This window comes from Coffea arabica, chromosome 8c (assembly GCF_036785885.1).
Source record: "Coffea arabica cultivar ET-39 chromosome 8c, Coffea Arabica ET-39 HiFi, whole genome shotgun sequence".
Classification (NCBI taxonomy): Eukaryota; Viridiplantae; Streptophyta; class Magnoliopsida; order Gentianales; family Rubiaceae; genus Coffea; species Coffea arabica.
Genome location: NC_092325.1, coordinates 44,185,879 through 44,213,776, shown reverse-complemented (window position 1 = coordinate 44,213,776; position 27,898 = coordinate 44,185,879). Strand labels below are relative to the sequence as shown.

General features: G+C 36.3%; 4 protein-coding genes across 6 annotated transcripts; 3 read left to right on the top strand and 1 right to left on the bottom strand.

The window, feature by feature from the left end:
* The first annotated feature begins 1,158 nt into the window (after positions 1 to 1,158).
* On the top strand, positions 1,159 to 2,433 carry LOC113706472 (heavy metal-associated isoprenylated plant protein 39-like). Its single transcript, XM_027228378.2, has 3 exons — positions 1,159 to 1,531; positions 1,710 to 1,791; positions 1,933 to 2,433. The coding sequence occupies exons 1-3, from the start codon at positions 1,523 to 1,525 to the stop codon at positions 2,124 to 2,126; spliced, it is 285 nt and encodes a 94-aa protein (XP_027084179.1). The 5' UTR covers positions 1,159 to 1,522; the 3' UTR covers positions 2,127 to 2,433.
* A 5,272-nt stretch (positions 2,434 to 7,705) lies between these two features.
* On the top strand, positions 7,706 to 9,692 carry LOC140004153 (protein LURP-one-related 4-like). The gene is made up of 3 exons (XM_027228373.2): positions 7,706 to 8,223; positions 8,321 to 8,551; positions 9,341 to 9,692. Exons 1-3 carry the CDS (start codon positions 7,987 to 7,989, stop codon positions 9,473 to 9,475), a joined length of 603 nt encoding a protein of 200 aa, XP_027084174.1. The 5' UTR covers positions 7,706 to 7,986; the 3' UTR covers positions 9,476 to 9,692.
* Positions 9,693 to 14,600: 4,908 nt separating this feature from the next.
* LOC113706467 (protein LURP-one-related 11) lies at positions 14,601 to 15,723 on the top strand. Its single transcript, XM_027228371.2, has 3 exons — positions 14,601 to 14,878; positions 14,993 to 15,214; positions 15,322 to 15,723. Exons 1-3 carry the CDS (start codon positions 14,630 to 14,632, stop codon positions 15,454 to 15,456), a joined length of 606 nt encoding a protein of 201 aa, XP_027084172.1. The 5' UTR covers positions 14,601 to 14,629; the 3' UTR covers positions 15,457 to 15,723.
* A 4,102-nt stretch (positions 15,724 to 19,825) lies between these two features.
* Positions 19,826 to 25,917, bottom strand: LOC113705258 (uncharacterized). Of its 3 annotated transcripts, none has more exons than XM_072063558.1 (9): positions 25,419 to 25,917; positions 24,640 to 24,840; positions 24,424 to 24,546; positions 24,230 to 24,267; positions 23,993 to 24,104; positions 21,312 to 23,759; positions 20,948 to 21,103; positions 20,448 to 20,575; positions 19,826 to 20,290 (listed from the first exon to the last, which is right to left on the bottom strand). In XM_072063558.1, exons 1-9 carry the CDS (start codon positions 25,494 to 25,496, stop codon positions 20,107 to 20,109), a joined length of 3,468 nt encoding a protein of 1,155 aa, XP_071919659.1. In that variant the 5' UTR covers positions 25,497 to 25,917; the 3' UTR covers positions 19,826 to 20,106. The 3 variants fall into 3 exon arrangements, with proteins under 3 accessions (XP_071919659.1, XP_027082854.1, XP_027082853.1); XM_027227053.2 differs by having other exon boundaries at positions 19,826 to 20,341; positions 25,419 to 25,644; XM_027227052.2 differs by having other exon boundaries at positions 19,910 to 20,344; positions 25,419 to 25,644.
* Between the last annotated feature and the right edge of the window lie 1,981 nt (positions 25,918 to 27,898).

Sequence of the window (27,898 nt, the reverse complement as noted above, 5' to 3'; positions counted from 1 at the left end):
AAGATAAAAAATAATTATAAATATATTTATAATGCAAGTAAAATAATATTCACAAATAATGATCATTTCAAGCACCAACATCGTGATTTTGCGAATAGACCGGCAATTTTGTGACTTGAGATCCATCTCTTATTCATTTCCGGCATAGGTCCTGTCTACCGAATAAAGTTCTACATGGGTTTCCCCAAAATCAATGAAATGTGTCATGGTCTTGGCCCATTGTCACATCCTATGAAATGAATATCTTGCCTTGTAATGGGCTCAGTGCGAATGCAGTGGAAAGCGCAATGGGATCATCCGCTCCAACGTAGGAGACGTGTTCAACAGAGAATTATTCTGCTCTTGAATATGAGAGGAGAAACTCCAAGTTCTACTTCCTTTTTTTTTTTTTTTTTTGACATTTTCACATGATTAAAATTTCTGAAGGTCCATTTTCCCACACCCCCACTCTCCCCCTCCTCCACCCCCCCCCCCCCCCAAAAAAAAGAAAAAAAGGCTGCTCCCTACAAACTGAAAACCCAAAAAACAAAAAACACGGTCCTTGGGTTTAATGCAGTCTTTGTGCGTCTGGTAACGGGGCAAAACTGTAGACACCAATGTTGTTAGGTTACTACTACCATCAATTTTCACAAATAAGAAATCAGATTAAAGTTATGTGTATTTGTTTTATTGGTTTCAAAAACACTAGCCTTTGGGTTGGTGGCCACTATTAAGCCTTTAAGGTTTAGTGGGATGGGAGGCAATTGTTCAATTACCACATTAAAATGTGGATTTGCTTCAAAAAATCCAAACTAGTGTATAGTGCATCTATTTGGTTCGATAGTGATTCAGTCCCCTCAGAGTTACCCTGGACTTCCTTAGATCCACCCCTCTCCCTGGTATAGGATAGATTAGGATATACTACAGTTGTCATTTTTGGAAAAAAAAAAGTTATATTGGTTTCAAGAATATTTTGCAGACAACAAAAAAAAAAAAAAACAATAATGTACTAATAAAACATGGCTTGTTTTGTCATTAAGCTATTATTCAAGCGTTGAATTTTTGCCTCCATGATAATCTTTGCTGTATGAGCTGGAACGCGGAAGACAGACGTGCGATGGTCAGCCAGGCCTACAAATTGCATTATTTGCAATTACAAGAGCAACAACTGTGCTTCAATCCGAGGACACTAACTAAAAAATTTGCCAAGAGGAAATGACTAGACATAACGTTTAATTCAAAGTAGAGAAAAACTGTTTGTTTGTAGCTTTTTCATGAATCAAACTATGGGAAAATGAATCGGTTCTTCGATTCCTTGCCCGGAGGAAATGCCAAAGAAGCATGAAAACAGCAGGTGGTTGGATTACGTACCAAAATATGCCTGACATTGACCATATCTCTTGTTTAAAATTCAGGAGCCTGCCCACGAAAGGTACAAGTTAGGAGTTCAAGAGTACCCTTCATTCCACTTCTCCAAATATCTCAGCCAATATTCTGGTGGCATCCTCTTCGAAATTCTATAGAATTTGTTTCAACAAGAAACATGGAACAGGTATCAATTAATTCATCTCGACAAAATTTCATCTCATGTTCCAGTCTGCTGATTATTACTTTTTTTTTTATTGTTAATAATTATCATCATTTTTGCTAATCGTATTGATTGTGAACGATATGAAACATGTTGCTTCATATCTGCAAATTTTGACCTTATTTTTGGATAATGGATACAGCAAAAGGTGGTGCTGAAACTCATGACCATGAGTGACGAGAAGACTAAGCAAAAAGCGATGGAGGCCATAGCTGACATTTACGGTAGTTTTCATCAAATATCTTGCTGAACCCTTCAGTTCTTGTATAGCTAGTTGAGAAAACTATGATGTTCTTCCTTTCTTTAACTCATTTGTTGTTTGATTCTGAAATTGAAAACTCTCTCTACGTTACATCGATGGACAGGAGTCGATTCGATTGCTGTTGATATGAAGGAGCAGAAGATAACGGTAACAGGTCAAATGGATACGGTTGCAATTGCAAAAAAGTTGAAGAAAGTTGGAAAAATAGACATAGTATCAGTTGGTCCTGCCAAAGAAGAGAAGAAAGAGGAGAAAAAAGAAGAGAAGAAGGAAGACAAAAAAGATGACACGAAATGACGAAACAAGCTTAGGGGCAAATTAGTACCAGTGCCTGCAACTCTTGCGCTCCCATATTGAGTTTCAGGTCTCCCCATTTCCTGAAACACTACTAGAATATAAAGTAACTTTGGAATTTTTTGTTTGGGAAAGGCCCCCCCGGCGGCGGGGATATAGTTATATACTTCTTCTTTTGCCAATCTCTCTTTATTATTTGTGACAGAACTATATAGATGTAGTGAGATCAACCTCCTCTGTTTGTACTCTTTCATCTTCATTGCTATTGTGTGCACTTGAAGAATTAAAAAAAATTAATTCCATCTCGAAATTTTCGTTGCAAAATGAGCTTCATTAGCGTCTACTGGGGAATTCCCCTGCAACTTTAGATGAAACATGAACAATTAGCCTAGTATTGCGCCAGCATTCTATAGAAGAGTGCAAATCATATGGGCCTAACTAGAGATCAAATAACAAGAGATTAGTCACTCCGCTTGTCAGTCTGTACAGAATTTTCAAACATATTAAATCGGGAAATGCATGGTATCAGTATGTAATTACTCTTTCTTTATCTTAAATCTTTACATGATTCATAAGAACTTCCCAAATCGCGTAAGATCTGACAAAAGATTCGAAGGTTTCATAACGTTTCTTGTTGCATAAGTTCATGTGAGCACAGAAACATAACATGGGAACAATCACGCATCTTGCTGAGTCATTTCGAGGCTAGTTTGTCTATGGCAGTATGATATCAAGACTTTTTCCGACCTACCATTCTTATTACGTACTCCTTTAACTTTCTTTATCTAGATGCATTTGTCAGCATGAGTCATACAGCATGAAGGAATCCGACTCATGCCCTGTTAGACAAGTACGTCAATGCCTTGGCATACGACCATTGCTGCCTCAGGAATGTAGTTCAATGCCTTGGCATACGCGCGACCCTGAAGCGCACTTAAAAAATAAGCACATTGCATATACAATTCGAATTAGAGGAACTTTTAACTAACCAAAAGGATGGCTAGTGCTGATAGCAACGTTTTACTGTGGTGCCTTTGTTTATTCAGTTGGATACTCCTTACCTAAATCATTGTTTGATCATTGCAAACCATTGAGAGTTCGCATTAGTTACATCAAATATATGATTTAAGTTCTCTAAAAGCACAAATAGCTAGTATCATTTTCTTGTTGAAACCAATATTATTTGATAGCGTAGCTTACTTAAGACCGAGATTGAAAGATTCACGAGTTAATTTTGGTAGATGCATGACATTAAGTTGTTAATTAACAGGTTTTTGAATTACTTTTCTAACATTATTCCTTGTCCAAACATGTAGTCTCCTATACTGCTGATTACAGCATTTTGTTCAAGAATGCTTGAACAGATTAAAACTGCCAATTGATTATTCTTTTTTTTTTTTTTGTGGACTTGTATATATATTAGATTTTCTCACGTATGAAATGGAGGCAAACCCACAGGTGGTGTCACAAAAAGAAACTCTTACCTGACACTTTGTCATAGCTCTCATGCAGCTAATAATGGAGATATGCTTTGGTTCTATTGTATTATTTGCATCCCCATGTCATGAGAAGAGCCGGGTAGTTTGATAGATTGTAAACAACTAGTAGGCTGCAATGTTTGGCCCCTTTATATGAACTACCTCAGATCCACATGATCTGTTGTAATGTCTTCGAATTATTTACTGTTTCTGTCCTAAGAAAAATTATTGCATTAGGTCTGCCTTTTTTTTTGGGGGGGGGGGGGGGGGAGGGGTAGATGCATACTGTACAATAAAGGAATAAGCCAATTAGTTCCAAACTTAGTTACAAACTCTCCGTTAAAGTATATAGACTTTATAGCTGAGACGTAGTCATCCCTTGACACACATTATACAAGGGCAAAGAAGCTGCAAGTGGACTAATTAACTGATGGAGTTAGAAGTAGATAAGATAATTATATTGGCTAAATGCAGCACTAATGTTAAGGTTATCATTGATTTAGGTGCCAATTATCCAATTACATTTATTTTTTGCCCATAAAAAGGTATTAGTGCCAATTGTGGACAATAGTCCCAGCCGGTGTGCCAATTGCTAGCAAGTTCACATACGCAAGATCGCACTTACGTACCAACATATTTGAGAACCAAAATAAATGTTGTGAACTTCGTTGTGGCAATCAACAATCTCAAAAGGTGAATTTTTTCCTTAAGTTATTGTTGGTGTCTAGATTACTTTGTCAAATAGTTAAATATTCAGGATGGTGAAGCTGAGGTAATGTTATGCACTTAGCTCCACAAGGTCTACAGTTTAATGTCCACTACATGCAAGGGAAAATGACTAATTTCTTTTGGTAGGATAACGTTTATAGTACTACTTTGCACCATTACATTGGGTTTAGTCCATTGGTGGGAAATGGGAATAGTCACAACTCGGCTGCGGTATCGGTGGTTATGTGCATATTCTTTAAAATCTTTTTGACAGATTACGAAAGTTTTACCCGGCCACAGTAATTACCTCCAATGCCCATGATCTGATTGTTTCTTTAAATTAAACTGAACAAAATTTTGGCATCTGATTAAGGACTTCAATGTTTGTCACAATCTGAACTCCTTTCTCCAATGTCAGTAATGGAGAGGCAAATGAAGAAGCCAAAGCTTCCAAACCCATAATTCTGGAGTTGAACACATAAACTTCGGGTGCTACCCTTCCTTCAGGATTTGTACAGATGTCTTTGCATGGGACTCTTTTAGATTTGGAGTGCATTATAAAAGGTTTTGATATCAATAGCAATGAAGTGATATTATAGGAGTTGGAAAAATTATTCCTTGACCGAAAAGAAGAGATTTTTCACCAATCTTGGATTCCCAAATTGAAGCTGATAATTTCGGTTGACTCCAATCATATGGAATATCACGTATAAAATGAAAGAGACAGCTAGAACTTATTTCAGAATTTAGAGACTGGAATGCATTTCTTAAATTATAAACGATGTCCCTCATTTTAGAAATTCTACATCAAACTCATGGCAAGTCCCTTTTTCTGTATAGTAAAATTATTTGAATTCAAGAAGTCATGAAATCTGGCCCTATTAGCTAAATTATAATTAGTTCGCTTTTGGTGACGAGGAGTAAGCCAGACAAAATTCCTTGGGAAAAAAAAAGTATCACTGCCTTTAGAGCACTTCAAGAGCTAAACATGCATCAGGAGGACGCCAGACAGGAGAAATGCAGTGGAAATTTGGCAATAATGCGTTACATTCTTTATGTTCCTTTTACTGTAAGAATCAATAAGACCTTTGGATTTCAGGTCTCATCCATCCATCTATAGCACTTTACAACAATTAACTAACCACATTTCTGATTCAAAATGATCCTGAATGCTGATGATTCTGGCCCTATTAATTAAGCTACCGTATGTACAACTTGCAATATAGAAATCAAGGGAAAGAAATTCTTTTGCTCGTTTCATTTCAAGTGTAAAGAACAGGCTAAAGAAACAATCTGCAGGGTCCAAAGTGTAAAGAACAGGCTAATTAAAGAAAGGATCTGACGTAAAAATGTGAGATAGTTGCATTAATTTACGATAATGAGAATACAGATTTCATCATCAATCTAATTTCAGATTACCTCATTCTCTACTTATTCTAGTTAGATGAATCACGTATATTGATTGTCATCATGTATTATAAAATCTCCTCCGAACTTTGACTGTACATGTACCTAATACACTATTCATCGTCGGCTCGAACATCAGAATTCAAATGCCCAATTCAATGGAAGTGGTCTAACTCAATTTTGATAAGAGTGTATCATTGAGTCAGCACACGAATATAGAGAAAAAAGTACTTGTTATCTAGACACTTGTTGTCTTTCTTTGTCTTCCAGGAATATTTTACTTTTGTTGGGATTTGGATCAAATTTGATTAACTTATCTTCTGAACGAGTGCATGATAGTAATCAATTTCCATGATGTCAACTAGCTAGAAGTTAGTTTTTTTTTTTCTTTTTTCAATCAACTATAGATTAGTTCACTTAGTTTGTAGCTTTGTTCTAATAATGTGCCTTTAAAATCAAGAAAATGATTAACTCATGCAACGTACGACGTTTTTCTTGCCCGTAGTATTGGATGATGGTCAGACTCTCATTCGACTTCGACTACATGCATTGGATTTTGTTTGCCCCCCTAAAACTAAGAGTAAAAGTCTTGCTTTCTTTGAATTGGGGTATCTCTATCAATCCGCATGGAGCGCCTGTATAATATAATGAGGCTGATTTCAACATTCGAGTCTTGAATTCTACAACATTTAGCCTTTGTATAATGTACCCCTTTGTTACTTATGTGTAACCAAATGGGCCTATTTTCTCGAATTTGAACATCTCACTTGCACTCTCTTTTTTTCTTCCTATTATCTAACCTATTTCTTCCCATGAATAATCTTTTTTTTTTTCGGAGACGATAAACCTAATTTATTCTACACTAAGGGGAAGGAGGCGGATTTAAGGAGGCCCAGGAATAATCCGGAGAGGACTGAATCACTATCGAATCAGACGGATGCACAGCACACCTGCCGCTTAAATGTGACATTTTGGTGGGAGGCAAGGTTTGAGCCATTGGCCCTTGCCTCCCACCCCACCAACTAGGTGGTGGCCACTGAGCCATTGGTCCAGTGGTTTTCCCCATGAATAATCAAATGGTTGATATGCAGAGTATATACATTATAAAATGTTTATAAATGACTGTACATTAGATAGACCAAAGTGTACATTGAGTATATGTTGTAAACATACTGTCCGTCCAAGATAGTGAGAAAGGGAACCATTCCTAGTTGCCCGTGCAACACACGGATCCTTACAATCAATGGGTGAAGATGTATCCGGCTTTACTTCTTGAACAAACTGATCCATTCCATTCATTCTGATTTTCATTTCATTTCAGGTTGAACCACTGAGCCGCCAACCCGATTCTTTTGCCGGGTTGATTTTAATAAATATGCTATTACTCCTTTGGCTCTTTTTTTAATTCAATTGGGGCTTACCCGATAAATTTCCATCGTCTCCCAACCAAATTTTTTTAATTCGAATTTCGTCCCCAAATGTTTTAGGCTCTCTCCTAAACCAAGCCAAATCATACATTCAAACTCTTCCCCACGGTCAAGCAATATTGCAATAATGCTGAGATCTTTCCTCATTGCGAATGCATCAACGTATATACTAGCAATTTTCATCTTTCCTTAATTACTACATTATCTGCAGTAACTAGCTTGGGCAGCATCAACCATTCAATATTGCAAGTGGTAAGCATGTGATCAGCAACTTCCAAAAGAGTTCAGGATTAATGCTAGTTATCTTTCGGACGACTTTATAACTTCCACCACATGTCGTGCAATTCAGTTGCTAGCTTTAATTTAAGTGTCAAAACAAGAGCGCTAGTGCTGCAATAAAACGATAAGGGCCAGAAATAAAAGGTCCACTTTTTTGCAAGAAATGAGTAGGGCGCAACTGATAAAGACTGACTGCACTCAACAAATAAAACATTATCACAAGATAAAAAGCCTAACATTAAGAAAAGCTAACATTAGGCAGTACTGACGCAGACGAACCGGAATAAACTAATCAAGTTAGCTTTCTCCCATAGTTTTACGTATATAAATGCGTAAAACGTGTCTATGTCAGGTATTACCTCTTTCTTTCTGGCTTCTCTTCTTCAGCGGCTCCCTTTCCTTTAAAATTTCCTTCTAAGGTCCAACTACATACAAGTAGTACATCACCTGATCTCCTTAATTCTCAGCTTAACATTCGCCAGTCAAAGAAACTCTTCAATCCCTTTTGAAAATTCTTCGCGGAAAGCTAGAATCAATACTTTTCTTTTCCATCATTAATTTCCAATGGCTAAGGTTCATCCTGAAGCATTCGGTAGTACTTCTTCTAATAGTTACATGGCATCAACCAGAGAAACATATACTGTATGGTTGAAGTCCCTTGTGTTCCATGGAAATGGTTGCACCATCTTTAACTCCAAAGGAGAAATTGTATTTCGCGTTGATAATTATCAAGAGAAAAGTAGCAGTGAAGTTTTCCTTATGGATCTCAATGGTGATGTCCTCTTCTCAATACAAAGAAAGGTAATAATCATCATAGATATGGGCATTTCTCTGTTTACATGATGATTTTGTAATCTTGAAACTCGAAATTTAAGGAGTTACGTTTATTTCCTCGCAGAAAATTCAAGTTTTCCAAAGCTGGAATGGGTATAAATGGAGTAATTCAAAGGCCAGCAAGGAAAGACCATGGATTCAAGTAAGGAAATGTCGTAGGATTCTGGGAGGAAACACGACTGACCGGGTTGCTCTGGGGCGTGATAAAGCTACTGGAATCGGATACAGCATAATAGAATCCCACCGAAAATCGGAATTTAAGATTATAGACAGCGCTGGCCGGCTGGTTGCAGAGGTAATTAATTTAAGATTATTTGACATATCCCCCCTCATGTTTTCTAGTATATATATATATATATATCATTAGCAGTCTTAAGATACTTTCAGGGGATGTAATAACAAAATTTTGTTACTAGCAAGGGGGGAATATTTTATAAGTGTTAGTACATTTAATTTGGAGTACATCTTTAAAATTTTCAAAGATCAATTGACGAATGAATGCAAAAAGAAAAAAAAAATTTACTGTTTTATGATAATTAAGTACATTTGCTGAACCCAACTAACTTGCATGTTCTTCTATCTCTTTCCATTGAAATGATTATTGGCACTGTGGCAGATTAAAATTTAAGATTTGAGAGACAAACTTAATGTTCATAAGTGTCTTGATGGCGATTGGTGTTTATTGAAAACTAACTCTGAAGAAACAAATGGTGAGACTATCATTGTGTCATTGAATATTGATAGGGAATTTCCACTTTGTGAAGGGTTGAAAGCCAAATTCTTAGTAGGTTTGGGAGCAGTTGTCCCAATCGAACCCCCTGTACCCCAACAGTTGGGTTTCTAGGAGAGACATATTGGCCACCACATTTATTCCCCTTTTCTTTCTTTTCGATTTTTAGGTTCATAATATTCATGTGGTGGGGTTTGCTTGTAAGCCATGCACCGACAACGTTAGTGCCAAAATCTTTTTCATTACAGCAAATACAAAGTTGGAAACCTCTTCAGTAATTATCGTAGCATTAAAGACTCTTCCGACATAATAGTTAACGGCCCTTTTGCCTAATATCCGCCTTGATGTCTGCAGGCAACACAAAAGAGGTCGTCAAGCGGAGTTCCCTATGGAGATGATGTCCTAACTTTAGTGGTGGAACCCCAAACAGATCAATTGCTCATTGTTGCTCTCCTGACAGTTCATGGCCTCATCAATCATAAATTGTGAAGGGTCTGATGCAACCAAACGTCACATTTACTCATTCATCGTTGACATGAGTAAAGATTTTGTATGCATAGGCTATGGAAAAAAATGAGATCAAACATTATTCACACTTGTACATACTTTGCCCCACCAAAAAGGGCAAAAAAAGGAGAAACCTCAGAGCTTGCTGTACATATGATATCAGTTGTTTTGTGAGAAACCATTTCCTTTGATTTTTCAACGAGAATTCAGACACGTTGCTTTTCTTCTTTTCAATTTTAGTGCATGCATGAGGCGGCTTATGGCTACAGGTCAATGAAAATTTCGGCATTCATGACCTGGTTTTTTTGTCCCGATTATACTTTCGAATCGTGAAATGAGTGGAGTTTCATTTTTTTTTTTTTTGGATTTTATGTTAAGATAATTTGAGATGAGCTAGCAGGTTTTGTTCTTTTCCCAAGTTGAACTGATCCCCCACAACTTTAGTAACACTGCCCTGTCATGTCCATGCTGGTAAATTAACTTATTGGAGGGTGATTTCTTAAGTAGTCAAGATGTTGGGGCCAATTCTGAAAAAAGAAACTCCATCTATCTAGAAACTAGAATTGGTCAATCGGAAGAACTGATTCAAAGAAGTGATGGACAAGGGAATAGTCATCACTTGAACCCTTTGTTCAGTTGGCCGAAGGGAGTTTGATCTAGACTAAAGTTGAAACCTTAAGAATCATAAAATCTAGATTCAAATTCTCCTTTTCCCTTCTCGAATCTCAACTTTCTCTTGCTTAGAATTAAAAGGATAAAAAAAAAAAACTTTTGTTTAGTTGATCGCTCCTAAGTTGTCAAATTATGCAGCGAATTTCGTTTGGTCTGAGAAATTGTTAGTGTCTAGTGAATATCAATTCGTGTACAGTTCTATGAACTCTAATGCTGTAGGCCCACAAATAACCAAATACCAAAGTGGTTTCTTCACCAGAACTTTTCTCGGTAAAGTAAAAAGAAAAAAGAAAGAACACCAAGTTTTCTTCTACTTCATTTTTCTTCAAACCAAAAAATAAAAAAGGTGATTGTAAAATATTTTTGGGCATGTCAAATTTGCAACTCATCGACAACCAGCACAAACAACTATATATGGAGGGCCACTGGAGCTTTCTGCCTACGGAAGTTGTTGGGGAGCCATGATTCCTTCAATTATAAGCGCGCATCAGAAAGTAAGGCACTTCATTTTTGAATGGAGGATCCGTTTGGTTGAACATGATTTTCCATTTCATTTCGTTTTCAATACACATTTGATCGGCATCTACAAATATATTAGCTACAAATATACAATAAGGGAAGCAACTATAATTTGGGTATTATAACACGCATTAATCATGGGCTTTTCTTTTCGTGCATATTCTTCTCGGAACTTTGGAAAATTTGGAGTCAATGGCTTTATTTTGATGTGGTATCATACCCTCTGATTCTGTATGATATGATGTGAGTTTGTAAACATTTGATATGGGAATCGTAAGCAAACCAAATGAAGAAAACTCAGTAGTTTGGGATTGGAATCCCGTTTCCTAACCTCACAATAATGCTGATGCTCTCATCAGCTTATAAAAAAGTATGATATGCTGACATAGAATAATCATTCAGTACTTTGCAATAAAACAGCCACTCCATTTGAATTGAAGCAATACATGAAAAGCTTATTTAATTTGTTTGACGCAGGTTTGGATGCGGACTGCTGTAATATCGACTAACCAGCTAAATATTGTATTCAAATCATATTTTGCCTAAAATGTGCAAGCAAGAGAAAGTTTATATGTGTCTTTCTTGTTATTATTTGTTGCTATTTTCTGCTCATTAGGTAATTGGGATGTTCAATACATTTGACAAGGCGCATTTAGATTTTAAGGTATCCCATAAATTCAGTTTAATTAACACGGTGTTTCTCAGAGTTAAATTCTTTGCAAATCGAATAGCTTTTAAGCACCTCAATATTTCAAAGCTGGATTTCATCTCAGCTTCTTGTTTAGCATTTGAGATGATTAAATGCTATTTTCATCGAAAGGGTTCTTCTTTTGAGTGTTCTTAGGTCAAGATAACAAGTGCGCTAGTGTTATGTTATTTGTGAAAGTTTAGTTTATAACACGAAAGTATGCATAAGGGATGGATGATAATGTTGCAATCTTACAGTGAGCTCACTCACTCTGGTGAAATATAAGAGTGGAATAAAACACTAGACAAGCAATTGCTTTCCAAACCTTCCTTCAAGAGAGTTTTGGATGCATCAGAAATGACTTGGCTATCATGTAAAATTGAGGGAGCTAGAAGGATCCTTAGTAGTGGGAGTTCATAAGAAAGATGCCAAAAGGTTGTAAACTTGTAAAGGAATGGAGAAATGCTAACAATAACTCGATCCTTTTCATCTTTGCAATAAACTAATCGAATTGGATCATTTTCACCTTATCCTCCTCCCTCGTGTGCAAGATAACTTAAAAGATAACATCACATTCCAAGTCGTATTGGATAAACTTGGACTCTCAATACCAATGCTGGATTTATTAGCGAGCCAATAATCTAATCTATAAGGTTTTTTCAAATCTAATCTAAAGTTTTTTGTTAATCTTTCTCCCTCTCTCTCTCAATTTCTGAATTTCTTAATATAGATTCCCTTGGTTTCAAAAAAACAGATAGTTTGATGACGTTGTATACTAGTAGTAAACAAAGTTGTAGCTTTCATGAATTAGTAAGAAATATTAAAAGAACATCGCATTACAAATTTACAATACCTATGCAACGTTCATCAGCAGTAACCAGTCGGAGATTGTTTTTGCCTCCTTCCTTGCCGCCAACGTGGGCTGCCAGGAGAGTAAGCAAGCTGGCTTGCTTGGTTATACATGAACCAATTCTGTAGATCAGGGCACCATAAAAGTTTGATTCTAAATGGCTCGATAACTTGTTAATTTTGAACGCAAACTAATTAAGTTGGCCTTAAACAAAGTCTAAGGATTAGTGAGGCAAACTCTTGATAAATCACAAACAAGCAAACTTGAAACAAAGACGGGACATGTACGTGAGGTTGTATAGTTTTTTTTTTTTTTTTTCGTCATAACGGCACATGTCTAACCTACTCCTACTCCTAAGGGGGCGGGGGAGGGGGGAATCTACTCTATGGGGAGGTCCAACTGAATCCGAAGAATCTGACGGGAACTAAACCATCATTAGATTAGACGAGTGTACTACACACCCGTATGAATTTAGGACAAACATATCTCATATTGAGGTACATTAAAGGGAGGTCAAAGGTTCACAATTAATGTGGTGTTCGACTACTCTAGAGGGAGTTGGTTGTATAGTTTCACAAAGGATTCTTGAAAATAGCAGCCAAAGGCCCACATTAAAAAACTATGCATAATTTTCAATTCACACGGTAGATATCAAATTTATAAAGTACAAAAGAAAATGCTATTTACCTCGATTTAAGTAACTAGTCCTTACTAAACTCCTGCTTATAAGTATTAGGGGTACCGACTATGGAGTAAATAATAAGGTTGTAGCAGTTCAATTCATAAACAAAAAAATCTATGCAGACCAAAGAGTAGAAAATTAAATCGGGATAATTTCATAAACCTCCCCTGAGGTTTCTATCAATTCCTTTGAGCTCCCTTGAAGTTTCAAAAATTATACTTACTTGTCAAAACAATTGAAAAATATATAGCACAAATATGAAGAAAAAAGTGTCAAGTTTTCAATGCCTATGCTTACTATTTAATAAGCAATTATATCACTATAAGAGGCTATTGTACATGGTGCTTTATTTGGGATATATTCCTTCTAAATTGGAGAGGAATTTATAGTCATAATTCCTTTAGACTTGTGAATTTTTTTTTATTTGTTGGAACTATCATAGTTTAGTAGTAGTTTTGGACAATTTCTTTTAAATTATGTTGCATGCTTTTGAAACAAAGAAAAAGAAAAAGATCAACAAAATACTTGAATCACCTTCGAAGTTGTCCCAAAAAAAAAAAAAAAAAGATTTGCTAGTTCAACATCTAATAATGATAGTGGCTAGAGTCAGTATTTATAGTTTATTGTTATATAGTTTTACTTGCAAAAGATAAAAGAAGGGAATAAGAAGAGAGAAGGAAAAAGTAAAAATAATTATAAATCCCATTGTTTCTATATGCATACCCAGCAAAGGAGTTTTATTAAAATGATAAGGCTAATATTGTCATTTTAGAAGAAAAAGGGAGGTACATGTAATTTTTAAAATCTCGAGAGAGCTCAGTAAAATTATTAAAAATCTCAGGGAAGGTTTCTAAAATTATCCCAATTAAATATTGCAGCCGCCATGCTTGAGCATAAATAACCAGACAGTAAACTCTCGTAGTGTCTGCCTTCATATGGAAATATAAAATTCATGTAGATCAAGGGAAGGAGGACGTAGCCATGTTTTCTTGTCTGCCTCTAATTTTTTGTTTAAGCTTGAGGCATTAATTAATGTGTCCTTGGTACAAAGGGATATCAAGGCCAAAAAATTACCAAAATTTCTGGGGCAAAAGCAAACCAAACGAGCATGGGATTGGAATTATGTGAAGTATGGTCAACTTCATCTATAACCAAGTGAAAAAGCAAGAGCTGATAGCGTTCGGATTCAAGTCTTGTTATCAGGCTAATAATGTTTAGTTTATATTCCGATTTAAACAGAATTAGCTTTCTTTCTTGGAAGGTTGGGATCCATTTCAAAAGAGATCTATAGGAAGAGAAATTGTAATAGATAGGAAATAAAGAAATTGAATTATATATAACTAGTAAGCCATCTCTGACGAATTTCTCTAACATATCGAACCGATCCTCCCCGTTGACCAATTTTTTTTTTTTTTTTTTTTTTGGAAAAAAAATACGTTTAATTAAAATTGCAGGCATTTAAGGCATGACTTAAAGCAAAATTGAAATATTATGCTGCTGCCTAAACTATATGTTTAGCCAATGAAAGATGCATTTGAACTGAAGTTTATCTCAACGCTTTGATTTGGCATTTTAATTGGGCTGTAGGGGTCGCATACCACAATATTTTAATGCACTTTTCAACCCTTTTTCCAGCGTCCGGGGAACTACTTATACTTCATACTTCTCATATCTCACCAGGCAGTACCAACACAAACTTCTTTCTTCCGCAAATACTTCTCATCAATGGCTCGACTTTATCCTCAACCATCTTCTTCTTCTTCTTCTTCCTCTTCCTCTTCCTGCTACATTACCTCTGGAAGGGAATCATTTACTTTATGGATGAAATCCCTTGTATTCCATGGCAACGGATGCACGGTTTTTGATTCCGACGGTAAACTCGTCTACCGCATCGATAACTATGGCCAAAAATATAGCCGGGAAGTTGATCTCATGGACGTTGGGGGCAACGTACTCTTTTCTATACGGCAAAAGGTACCAAATGCTCGATTAGTGATATCGATAGCTAATTAATTGAGCTTTGCATGAAGAAATCAATGAATGACTAAACTCATAATTATTGTTCGTTTGGTTGTCTGTTTTTGGCAGAAAATGCCAGTTTTTGGACATTGGGATGGCTATAGACGGAGTGATGCTGAAGTAAACAAGAGGACACCGAGCTTCCAAGTCAGAAAACTTCGGAATGTTCTCAAAGGAGGCATGCGTACCTATGTTGTTTCTGGAACCGAGACAAGTAGCTATCAAATACGAGGATTACCAGACAAATCAGCATTTAAAATAACGGACACAAATGGCAAAGCTGTTGCCGAGGTTAGATTATAGCTGCTATACATGCAATTTATCACCTCCTCCAACCGGAAAATTAAGATCGGCCATAAATATACTTAAGGTGCAATTTGTTGCGTTTAATTTTGCAGGTAAAACAAAAGCAATCATCTTCAGGAGTTAATTTTGGTGAGGATGTATTGAGTCTAGTAGTGGAACCTCAAGTAGATCACTCCTTAGTCATGGCTCTTGTGATCGTCTATGAATTGATCAATCACAAATTATGATCACTCAACCCTCTTCTCACAAACGTGATGTGCTGCTGCAGCGTGTGCCCCTCATGCACCCGTTGACTTGTTTTATTTCTTCTTTCACATCTTCTGAAGTTTCTTCTTCTTCATCATCAATATCATCATCATCATCATCATCTTCTTCTTCTTCTTTTAAGCCACTTCTTTGGAAGTTACTTGCAAAGTAACTCATGACAGAGACAACCTTCTATTTTTAACTTCTGTTTTTGTTTATATATACGTAGGAGAAGATTCTAGAAGGAATATTTCTTGTGCTTAATCTTTTTGTTTTATTAAAATTGATTTTTATGAATTACTTTTTTCTTTTAATACTCAATCATGCACCAACCGGGCCAATCTCCGATGTGGAGGTTCTTGGTGATTGGCGTATTGATCATGTCATGCTCCAGAAAAAGTGTACTATCTTGTTATTTTAAACACCTGTCCAGCAGAGAACTAATCCCAGCGATTCGGTCAGCTGCTCAACTTTAGGAAAGCCAAATTTATTTAGACCACATGATGCTAACCATCCAATTGTTTGAGGTTCTGGTAGATAATAAAGTACATATATATGCATTATATGCTTGTCGATGTTGAGATTGGACCAAAGCCATTTCAAGTATTGGATTATTATTTGGTCCCAGGAAAGAAATTGAATTATGTTGAAACAGAACTCTGGAGAATCCCTATTAGAAATTGATTTGCTTTCAAGCCCCCAACTACTGTAAACAACATTCTAGTTAGAGGTGTCAAAATGGGTGATTTGGGCGGATTTTGGTTGGGTAAAATGGATAATGGGTATAAGTGAATCAACTCATTTATACTCATTTAATTAGATGGGTATAAATGGGTAAGTCAAAAAATAAATTGGGTAACCCAATTACCCATTTATTTTAACTTTTTATAAATTCATTTTTGCAAACTAAGTTATTAATTTATACCCCATCATTAATTTTAAATATTTATTTATAATGCTCAATAAGGCTAATTATCAATTTTTTCCCATCTGTACTCTATGTCGCAAAATTACATACTATTTAATAATTAAACAATAAGAATATAAAAATTTGAACTAAATACTATAAAAGTTAACATAAAAATTTAATCCAAAAATTTTGAACCCCTAGCATTTTTTCGTGTGTAAATTTAAAATTTCATTTTGGAAAAGTAAGAAAAGAAGCTAAAACTTGTCATAAATTGGTAATGTTAAAAAATGAACAAGTTAATAAACTAAAAGAAAATAAAATGATAAATAAAACCAACAAATAATAATAATAATGAAATAAAAGTAGTTAATATCATGACAAAATGAAAAATTAAAAAAAAAAGTGGGAGAAGAGAGGAGGCTTGAGGGAAGACAATTTTAAATGGGTTAATTGGGTTTGATGGGTTACTCAATAATACTCATTTATTAAATCGGTATTATTAGGTAACCCATTTATACTCGTATGCAAAAATTTAAGATACCCATACCCATCTATTCATGGGCGGGTATAGGTAAATTTAGTTAAATGGGTTTATTTGACAGCTATAATTCTAGTGAATACACTTTCTTTTAGACTACATCCTTTGACGTTGCGATGCATTTACAAAAAAAAAAAAAAGAAGAAGAAACTTTTAAATACTAAAAGTACTTTTAAAGTGTTTGGTTATCAATTTCTCGTAATTTAAAGAGGCTAACTTTTGGTAATTTAAAAATAATTTTGTTAAAAGTGGTTGAGTTAGAAGTGCTTCTTTCCTTTTCCCAATAAAAAAAGACGAAGAAGAAGAAGTGTGGTTATCGTATTTAGTTCATGATCCAGGTAATTTGACTCGCCACATGTTGTGGGTCGTTCCTCCATAAATACCTGGACAAAATGACTCTCTCAGTTAGTTTACTCTTTTACAAGTCAAATTAATCGACATCAGTACCAAATAGATCGTTATTAAGTTGCTCTCAAATGTGATTAGAAACAAGTTTAGCATATATCCACCTTAAATCAGGTAAGTTGACTTGTTATTAATCATATTTCTTATGCTGCACGAGGGACGGGTGTGTCGGATCTGATAGATAGGTAAATTCAGGATTGGGGCTGTCTTTGAACAGGTTTAGTTCGTTCCATTCAATTCTTTCTATTCTTTCCAAATCATGGTTAGCAGTAAGAGAAAAATGTCAAATCTCTTTAAGGTAAAACTGCTTAAGAAATTTGTTCACGAAATCTCGGGTACAATGTCTTTGTTGTTTTAAGGAGATTTAAATAATAGTTGTTTTCCAAGGTTTATAGAAGGTAACTGGATCTTGTTTAACACAATGACATGAACGAACATTAATTTCTGCAAAACCTTAGACCAAAAAATAAAAATAAAAATAAAAAATTCGGTGTAACCCAAAACGATCGACAGAAGGGAGGAGACCATCTCCTACTTGCCTCATCCGAGGATTCTATGCTTCCATTGTCCAAATTATAGATGCGGACCAACTTCTCACGTTGTTTTATTTGTAGGCATTCCAGAACTGGCATAACATATATGATTGGCTTTAATTCCAGGGAATTTAGAGGCCTGGATCAAAGCAGAAGGGCTATAGCCAATAAAGGCTGCATTCCCACCCAAATTCTTGATCTCTTTCCACGTTTTCTTCGCTGGATCCACTTCAAAAAGTTGGAAAACACGGCTTACGATTTCATGACCAGAACAGCCTTCTTGCATTGGGCCACGCGACTACGAGCAACTTCCACGGCGATTCCATGATGTACAAATGCACTTCTTCGCGAGGGATTTGAGTAATCAGTTCTGCCTCGGTAGGATTAGGCCCTAAAACGTGGAAACGCCAAACATTTCCTTCAGAATTGATCCCAAAAAATGGGCCAAGGCAACAAGTAATATCTTTGAACTGAAAGCTCGACCTGTCTCAATGCTTCTCCAGGTTTTGTCCCCGGATTTCCAGAACATCAAGACTTGAGCACAACCAACAATAACCATAACCACGAAGTCCGAAGATTTTGACGATAAAACCATCTTGTGTATGAATTTTTCTGTCCTGGTCGGATTCTCATTCCATCTATAATCAGGCATGGTAGTTGAATGTGGTAATTGAATTTTGGTACAAGGTGAAAAGGGATTCAAAAGCCTCATATTTCCTCTTTTTCCTATGGTCAAGAACCATCCTTGAGATTCAAAGAATATCTTACGTTTTGCTTCAGGTAAACTGACCTTGTATACAATTTTTTTCCTTCAACAAGCTGCAAAATTCACGTTCATGTTGGTCTTCATCCTTCCCTGGAAGCATCAAGTATGGTATATTCTGCCACAAACATATTCCTGTGAAGTTATCTTTGTTTGCAGCTTCTTTCAAGGAAGTACAAGTGGATCGAAAAGCTGTGAAGTCTTCAATCTTTTTTAGTTTTCGGGCTATGGTTTCAAGAGGATCAAAATAAAGATCGGACCAGTTTTCCATGTTCTCGTCTCGTCCATGATTAATGGATCCAAGAAACTAAAGGTTCAAGAGCACGGACACAAGACGTAATGTTGTTGAACATCCGATTTTGTAATGGTTGATCATTACCAAATTCTTGTGAGAATAGAATTTCAGTTTCCGCCGTAGTAACCTTTCAGTCTCCAAATTAGATTAGGGACGGGCAGGCTTCACAGCTCAATTGATTTGAGTTTCCAATTTAAAGCAGCAATATTCCAGTTTCTAAAATCAGGTTGCACTAGAATTTCCAAATTTAGTTATTGTTGATTATTAATCAACCGACGTCGCCAAACCCAACCATATCCGGAGGTTGGGAATTTCCAAAGGGATCGAGTTAACTGCTTCCTGGTCTAACCGGCTAGTGAACCAAAAGAGCCATTAAATGTCAATGACCGATAATTTTCTTAACTGGTTAATTATAGGTCAGCTGGGAAGGATACCGTATTCATGGATACCAAAAATTTCGTATGTTATTATGTTTACCCTTTGAGAAAAACAGCAGTAGCATATTAAGCTACGGTCCATCCCCCTCAAAACAAACCGGACTTCATGAGGTAAATCTAGCTACTAAATCACAAAAATACGACAATGAATGATAATTTAATACAATCTTGAATAACCTGTATGAATTATAATGGGCAAGAGGGCTGAACTTTTGCAACTTTAATTACTACACGTAGTATGTTAACAACATATGGATCTCATCGTACGGTACAGAGCTTCATTATATTCATGGTGAAGCGCAAACCAGGTCCACCTAAGTTCACTGGAAGTAGCCAAGTTTAGCCAGTTTACTGGTCATTTGCGGCTTCTGTTTGAACTTTCAAAGCGGAGCCTTCGAATTGTTTTGCATGACTTTCATGACATGCTACTAGGGAAGCTGAAGGCGATTAGCTGTAAGCTTCCACCAACTTGGGAAAAATGAAATGGATATATCTATTAATAGCAGCATCAACAACTTGTTTATATTACATAAAAAAAATGGTTAAAAACACATTTAACCTATGGCAAAACTACCTCATAATTTTGGTATATTCAGTCTACAAAGCCCAATATTATATGCAAGACAAAAAGACATTAATATGTTAAAAATTTACAAATTTCGATCTCATTTATTCTGTTTTATTTCATTTTTTGAACTCTATGTTATCAAACCTACAATCTTTGATGCAACGTCCAATCTCCAGTTTCACTCAAGGATTCCTTTTAGCACTCTTGAGGTTACGTACTCTCATTACAAGCTGTTGTCTTTCACCCTCTACCTCTGCAAACTTGAGGCTGATTTCTGAGTATCTCTCTTGCATCTCTTTAAGTTCGACTTCCATCATGCTGTTCCTCTCCTTCAATGATGTCAATTCACTTAACAATTCTTCGACCCTAGAATCAGATGCACAGGATTTCACATCATTCTGTGTCAAGTCGTCATGACTGCTGTGAGGGCAGAATGCATATAATTAGAATAAAAAGCATTTACAGATGACCATAATAAAAATGTCATCTTGTAAGTAAGTTTTCCAAGTGAATTGACACCTACCTCTTTCTTGAGGATGGGGCACTATTTTCCTCAGTTATGCAAGCGTCGGTGCTCTGTTTTCCCGTAGCATCCATCACTTCTTCTGCAAGTCTAGAATCTAGAGTGAGATCCTTTGGAGCTTCAGAAATCTGCATCCAACAGTGGACAGTTATGAAATTGATGCATAACAGAATTGCGATCCATGGAGCAAATCCTAGCTACAACTAAATTTCTGACAAATGACAGTATAAAACTTATGTTGCTTATAAATTGGCTAAGCCCACAATTGATTCGATAAGGAAGTAGAATTTGAATGTGGTTTAGTAGGATATCAAGAGGAATACTTCAATAGAATGCTTGTTGAATCTTAACCCTGTATATGAATGGTGGCATTTACTTACAAGAGGAACAAACTGAATCTAATATCAGCGATGAATTTAAACATATAGTGCAATATGGACAAGTGAAACAACTATTCAGCTATCCATTTGATTGCATAGCAGAAAATTTGGGTTGCTGACCTTGTAGCAATTTTCTTGGCAAAAGCTTGTTGTATTATGATTGAGAACTTCCAGTCTTTGTTCTAGCTCTTCAATTTTATTCTGAAGATCTTTCTCTTTCTCCAAAAATGAACTAGTTGATTTCTCAAGAGCAGTTTCCCTCAGTTTTATTTGACCCTGTCGATCACAGAAACATGATGGTAACTCCTTCAATCAAGCATAGAAAAGTAAATATGAAAAGATCTCAAACAGTCAGATGCTGATCACAAGGAATTTCATGCTATATGCATGTTAATAAATGCTTTTGGAGAAGTCAAACATATTTTAGTTTCTGATCTGGAGCGATGCCACAATTCAGTTTAGCTAAGTGCAGTAACTCATTTACCTCTAGCAATTTTACTTTTTCCTTCAGACTTGCAACCTCTTTAGGGGTGCGAGAGGCATTTTGAAATTTGTTATTTTTTGAAGTTCCCTTTGTTCCATCAGAAGCTGTTACTCGACCATTGCTATCCTTAATCTTCTTCTCCATGCTGTTGAATGCGTCTTCTTTCCTCTTCAAGTCACCTTTTAATTGAAGCACTTGCTTCTTCAATTTCTCTTTCTCCAATGCATCCTCTGACAAAGTTTGCTTCAGTTCTTCACATTGAAGTTTGAAATTGTCAACCTCTATCTGAAGATTTTTGGTTGTTGATTCCTTTTCATCCTTCAAATATCTCATGCTATGTAATTCCTTCAGTGACAGCTCTTCTTTATCCTTTGCCAAAGCAACCTTGCTTTCAAGTTCAGCCCTTTCATTGTTAGCTTGCAGTAATAGCAATTCCAGTTCCTTAGATGACCTCCTCATGTTTTCTATTTCAAACCTAAGAGATTCTCTTTCTTCTGCTTGGTCCGAAAGGTTTTTATTTTCCATTGCAAGCGTACTGATTTCAGATTTAAGCATCTGAATTTCCTGCATGAGATGCAGCTGAATTTCTTCTGCACTCTTTACTTGATCCTCAAGTTGGACAGATTTATCTTGAATCTCTGACTGCAACTCTTCCATGTGATTGGACATGGAAATCACTTTATTAGAGAGCTCATGCAATCTTGCTTCATAATGGTGGCTGACCAGTTGGAGATCCTCAGAAGCGTTATGGAGTTTTTCTTCAAGATGGCTTTTCTGTAGACGGAGCTCATTGGCTTCAGTCAGTGCCTTGGCAGCCAGGTTTTCATTCGCCTCAAATGTAGATGCCATTTGCACAGACAGCTTTCTGAATTCTTCCTGAAGCCGCTCTGCTGTACTTGCATTTTGCCATCGCATCTTTCTAAGACTTTCCTCAGCTCTTATTGCTCTCTGCTCTTGCTCCACTTTGGCACTAGTAAGAGCTTCCATATCAGCTTCATAGACTTGTGCTTGTTTTTCCAGTTCTTCCTCCAGGTTCTTCAACTGGTCTTCAAGTTCACTTACACTGTTCAGTGCATCTGAGTGTTCCGCTGACTGCCCCTTAATTTCATTCTCCAACCTCATAACCTGACCTTGAAGTTCACTTATGGTGACCAATGCATCTGCATGTGCATCTGACTGCTCCTTAAGTTCATTTACCAAGGTCTTGACCTGTGCTTCGAGTTCACTTATGCTGATGAATGTATCTGAATGTTCATGTGATTGCTCTTTAAGTTTATTCTCCAAGGTCTTGACCTGTCCTTCAAGTTCACTTATGGTGTTTAATGCATCTGAGAAATCTTGTGACGTCTTGTTAAGTTCATTCTCCAAGCTCTCAATTTGGGCTTCAAGCTCATTTACACTGGCATAAGACGATGTACATTCATACTGCATCTTGAGTTGTTCCTGCAGCTGGCTCTGCTCAAGTTTGTAGGAGATGTCATGGTTTTCCTGTTTCAAGATCTCATAGTCGAGGGCAAGCTGCTCCATCTGCATCTCTATCTCCTCTTTTTCCCTCCGACAGATATCTATATCACTCTGCAGGTCCACAATTTTTTGCTCCAGCATGTGTGCTTCCCTGGAACCAGTGTGCTCCTTAACAAGCTCCTCTAATGCTCTTTGCTCTTCATCATCATCATCTATTTCACGCCCATAGGTTGCTTCTTGTAACATTTTGGCACTATCAAGTGCAGCTGATTTATTGGGAAGACGTGATGTCTCTTTATTTTTCTGTTCCAACATCTCATCCAGGTCACGGACAGCAAGAATCAATTCAGAGTTTGACTCTTGCGTTTTCTGAAGTTGGATTCTAAGATTATTGTTGAGGTCCTTCTCATAATTCAGTTCTTGCCGAAGTTCCTCAATAAAAGCATAGGGATCACCTCCTTCAAATTGCATCTTGTTTCTCGATTTTGCCTCCTCTAAACGGCTCTGGAAAGCCTTAAGCTTTTCGCATTCTTCTCTGAAAGATTCTCTTTCCTCTTTCAACTTACTAATATCTCTTGAAAGCTCTTGTCCCCTTCTACTCTCTTTCACAATCTGTTTGCGCAGAGTTTGCAGTTCCAACTCAGACATCTTTGCCTGTCTAGCCAAAGCTAAAAGCTCAGATGTAAGCTTTTCAACAACAATATCGGGGGCCTCCTGAGAAATCTCTCTTAGAAGGGCTTCTCTAGGAGTGCCTGATGAGTCATCTGTACTTTCTTCAAGAACCAAACCTCCTAGCCATTCCCATGATTTCTGGCACTCTTCATTGATCTGTTCAGAAACATCAGAGGTTGGTCTGATTTGAATTTGAGTATTGAGTCCCAAACTGCTATCTGAACTTGAAGTTGTAACATCAGATCCGCTAGATGCCCTACAGTTTCCATTCAATTCAGAACTGTGGTTTGTTTTCACATTGAGTGTTGTTTCCTGTTTAAGCAATGATTAAACCCAAATAGAAAATACACATTCATCAGTCACTCTGGTTGAGAAAACAAAATGATATAGCAACAGTAATACAATTAGGCAAAAAATCTTCATCTTTGAGGGCACGTAGTGTTACAAAAAGACAAGTCTTTACAATTCTGCACCATCTTACAATAGGAAGAAAACAAGTATGGTCACTTCAGCATTTGACTGGAAAAAATAAGAGAAAAGCTTACATCGTTAGTATGTTTTTTGATCCCTCCTCCCTCCACATCTCCATTGCTCAACTTTGCCTTTAAGCTCCTATCTTGGGAATTCTGTTTCAGATTTTCACTTTCTTCAATCTCTCTACCAAGACAAAGAAAGAAAATATTTTCATTAAAATCTTTTAAGAGTCCAGGTGACACAGCAGCCAACAACAATGGAACAAGAGTTAACGTTATAACAGGAGCAAAAATGAAATGTCTCGGCACCTGTGATCAACTGAATCAAGCATCCTCTGAATTGAAACCTGTTTGAAGAAAATCAATTGAGTATTTGTTAATAATCAAAAGGGCCAGAAAAGGTCCCGAAGGACAAAATCGAAATAAAAGAAACATGTTACTGGTAACAAAGATCAATAATTGTGTTTCTCAGCCTGCATGTTTCAGAAAGAGCAGAGACTAACATGTAATACAATCGCTGATTTTGAGTTTTTGAGGGGCAGAGAGACAGAGGAAATTTTTGTTGCCAATGCATAACAAGAAAGGTCAAGGGAAGCCTCCCCAACAACTCCAGCTTTTAGAGATGCCTGCAAAAGCTCCCATCAAAGCAACTTTCAGACACAAGTCACTTGGGAAGAAAGCAAACTGTTTAAAAGTCATCTGATTAAAACAATTCATACTGTTCCGATGAGAAAGTGATAGATTCGCTCATGGATCTTCCCTGTTTTTGGCTCTCGAACAAATTTCACAGTTTCAATAAATGGAGTATCCCAAAAACAGCTACCATCTCGAAATGTTGCCTTCTCTAATTTCACAGTGGGTTTCCCAACGTCGGCAGGCACCACAGATATCGTTAGTCCATCCCCTCCTATCTGTGACACCTACATTAAAGCACAAATTCCTGAATCTTTACTTCACTCCTTTCTTGCAAATCTCCCACAAAACGAACAAAAATAAAGTCTTGCAAGGAAGGGGTCAAAAAAAAAAAAAAAGCTTGCCTGCCAAGAAAATGCAGGTGATTAAAACCTCAGAACTTGAAGATTTTATAATTTTAATGTAAAAAAAAAGTGCCCCATTCATACTCCTGTTGGACTACAATCTGATATTCAATGCATCATTCAAGCAACTACCCCAATGCACACAAACAAAATTTTATTTTTTTTTTAACAAAAAAAAAGAAGAAGGAAAGCCTGAGCATCCCACTCTCCATATTTAATCAGTAAAAGATAGAATTTCGTCCATAATCCTCTATATTTTCAAGAAAAGTCCATTACCTTCAATCCCAAATTACATTGCGACAGTAATCATCTTCTTAAAAGAAAAGAACTTTGACCAGTAGTTTGCCAGTTAAATAGTGTTCAAATTGCTATACCATGCGTAGCAATATATATATATATATACATCAAAACGTGAAAAAATGCTTGAAATTAAATGAATTCATTGTCCAACAATGAACCACCTGAGTCGCATGGAACTGCAACTTAAATTCAGCTTTGATCTTGTTCTTATCGCTCCTCCATCGCGCCGACTTAAACATTTTTCCCTTTTTTCAGCATCAAAAACACATATTCTCAGCTGAAAATGCCAGACCTCGCCGGAGCCCAGCTCTGATCACCAGAGCTCCGGCGAACGTCGCCGGAAATCCACCATTCCTGTCAATGACCACCCCTACACCCAAATTTCCAAAAACCCAGTTCGAAAATCAGTAGAACTGATTCAGAAACAGAGAAAGAAAGCAAGAAATTGCACCAGACAGTGACACCGGGTTGACTCAGCTGTGAATGCAAGTCCAATTCAGGGCCAAAATGGCGTCTTTCTATATTTGGGTTCGACGCTAAACTCTCCGGAATGAACTCAAGAATGAACTGGGAGCCTAAAATAAATGTGAAACAGATCTGAAGTGAAAGAAGAGTGATGAAGTCGTGCCCAATATTTGGTTGCCTTCCCTCTCTCTCTTCCAAAATGTTAAAAGAGTGATGCAAGGGTAATAAGTATATGTAACAGTGATAGTCCCATTTTTATAATGACGTCATTTTATTCTCTAATTTTACTAATTGGAAAAGAACAAAAAGGTCAAAATAAAAAATTACAAGTGAAGCTTCTTTTGTTTTGTTTTTTTTTTTTTTTTGAGATATTCTTTTGTTTAATATAAGATATGTGATCAGAGATTCGGTAAAATTAATCTTCAAATATTTATTGATCGTCTGATCTAAGGAGTCACCGTGACGGTGGTAGGTGCCAAAATGACAATTATGCCCTTGGAAGGCGTTTCATTTTTTCTTTTTTCCTTTTTCTCTTTTTTTGACTAACTTGGCTTCGTCCATATTCATAAGAATCCAAGGATTCCAAGGAATTTTGATAAACAAGCAAGCATAGGATTCCAAGTTGTTTTCCAAGAGCAAGGGGCATGTATTTATTGTAGCATCAATTATATGATTCTGGTATAGTGGAATCCGCTGAAAAATTTGACCATTATTGTGGAATTTGATGTTTTGGATAATGAAACAATTAATTGAGGAGCGGCATGGCAATTCAATTTCAAAATTTTGTAATTAGTTTAAACATAATATAAATGTAAGAGAATTCTACGGTCCCTTCTGTATCATTTATTCATTTTATATCTTTTAATAATAATTATAGTTTGAATCTTAATTTTTTAAAAAATTATTACAGTGTAAGGATTAAAAACACTTTTTTCACTATTCAACGATAAAATCAAATTGGATGCATGATGCTAAAAAAAAAAAAAAAAAGACTATAGGCTCTAAGCGATTTCAAGCCCTGTTTATAGGATCCTTTCAATCATGGCGGGTGGGACATATTGCTTAGAGTTGTTAGATTTATTATATGATTTCCCAAATTTATTTAATGAATTATGATCGTAAAAGAGATGCACTACTTCTTCTTTTTTTCCTCCTCTTTTCGGTTTTCTTTTTTTGCTGTTAAATAAGTAAGGATAAAGGGTCCCTCGCTACAACATGGACGTCAAGTCGAAAATTCCAGCGGATGAGTCTTGTACTCGAAGCAGCCGAAATGTCCCCATGCGGTATCAACTTTGATTAACTAAATCAACCAGTCAATCGTCTAGGTCCATTCCATCTAGAACTGAAAAGTTTCTTGTTTTCTCACCTCAAAATAAAAACTACTTACAAGAGAAGGGAAAATAACAAAGGTAGGTCAAAAGAAATTGCTTAAGAATAAGGAAACAAGAGCCTTGATTTATTTAATCATACGGAAGAAAACATCTTTTTTTTTAATTAATCCATAAGAAATGAACTAACATATTTTGTATAGATACGTGTGCGCGCGCTTGTGTGAGATAGAGAATGTCGAGGATTTGCACCGTGCAAAATATAAATAAAATGTTTAAAATTATAATGAATTCAGTGAATGGTATTTTACACAACTTAAAAAGTTTATTTATTGCTTATCATACGTGTTTATCATTTGATTTGATAAAAAATTCAAAAGGCGTATCAAAAAATTTTATTCGAAAGCAAGAGCGAAAAAAAAAATTTTTTACTTGCTAAATTGAGATGCGTTTGGTTTCTACATACAAATATATTTTATCAACTGAAAAAGAAAAAAGACAAAAAATTCAATTGACAAGTATTTATTTAGGACGAGCCAAGGACATAAGAGTCAATAGAGGTGAGTTTGCTTCGATTATGCCAAGTGCCAACGGAGTCGTTGGAAACCACGGAGCTTGCCACCAAAAGACGGAGCCAATTCCCCAACGGTCAACTATGACCACCACAGGACCCGAGACTACGTAGTTAACGTATTAATCACTGGTGATTATTTTAATTTTTAGTTTATCTCCAGAAAAAGACCTGTTACCAAAATTAATACCCCTTCACCCAATTATTTAATTAAGCAACTTTAACTAAGCATGTATCTAACTCAATAATTACCTAATTTTTATTTCTTCTCCTTTCT

Bases quoted from the DNA above. Each gene is read 5' to 3' on its own strand.
- LOC113706472 (XM_027228378.2), top strand. The intron at 1,792-1,932 runs GTAGTTTTCATC...ATCGATGGACAG, and splicing joins GGCCATAGCTGACATTTACG to GAGTCGATTCGATTGCTGTT.
- LOC140004153 (XM_027228373.2), top strand. From the start codon at position 7,987: ATGGCTAAGGTTCATCCTGAAGCATTCGGTAGTACTTCTTCTAATAGT. The intron at 8,224-8,320 runs GTAATAATCATC...ATTTCCTCGCAG, and splicing joins TCTTCTCAATACAAAGAAAG to AAAATTCAAGTTTTCCAAAG. The intron at 8,552-9,340 runs GTAATTAATTTA...TGATGTCTGCAG, and splicing joins CTGGCCGGCTGGTTGCAGAG to GCAACACAAAAGAGGTCGTC.
- LOC113706467 (XM_027228371.2), top strand. From the start codon at position 14,630: ATGGCTCGACTTTATCCTCAACCATCTTCTTCTTCTTCTTCTTCCTCT. The intron at 14,879-14,992 runs GTACCAAATGCT...TGTTTTTGGCAG, and splicing joins TCTTTTCTATACGGCAAAAG to AAAATGCCAGTTTTTGGACA. The intron at 15,215-15,321 runs GTTAGATTATAG...TTAATTTTGCAG, and splicing joins ATGGCAAAGCTGTTGCCGAG to GTAAAACAAAAGCAATCATC.
- LOC113705258 (XM_027227052.2), bottom strand. From the start codon at position 25,496: ATGTTTAAGTCGGCGCGATGGAGGAGCGATAAGAACAAGATCAAAGCT. The intron at 24,841-25,418 runs GTGGTTCATTGT...GCTTTAATGTAG, and splicing joins TGCAGTTCCATGCGACTCAG to GTGTCACAGATAGGAGGGGA. The intron at 20,576-20,947 runs GTCAGCAACCCA...TGTTGGATGCAG, and splicing joins GCCAAGAAAATTGCTACAAG to ATTTCTGAAGCTCCAAAGGA.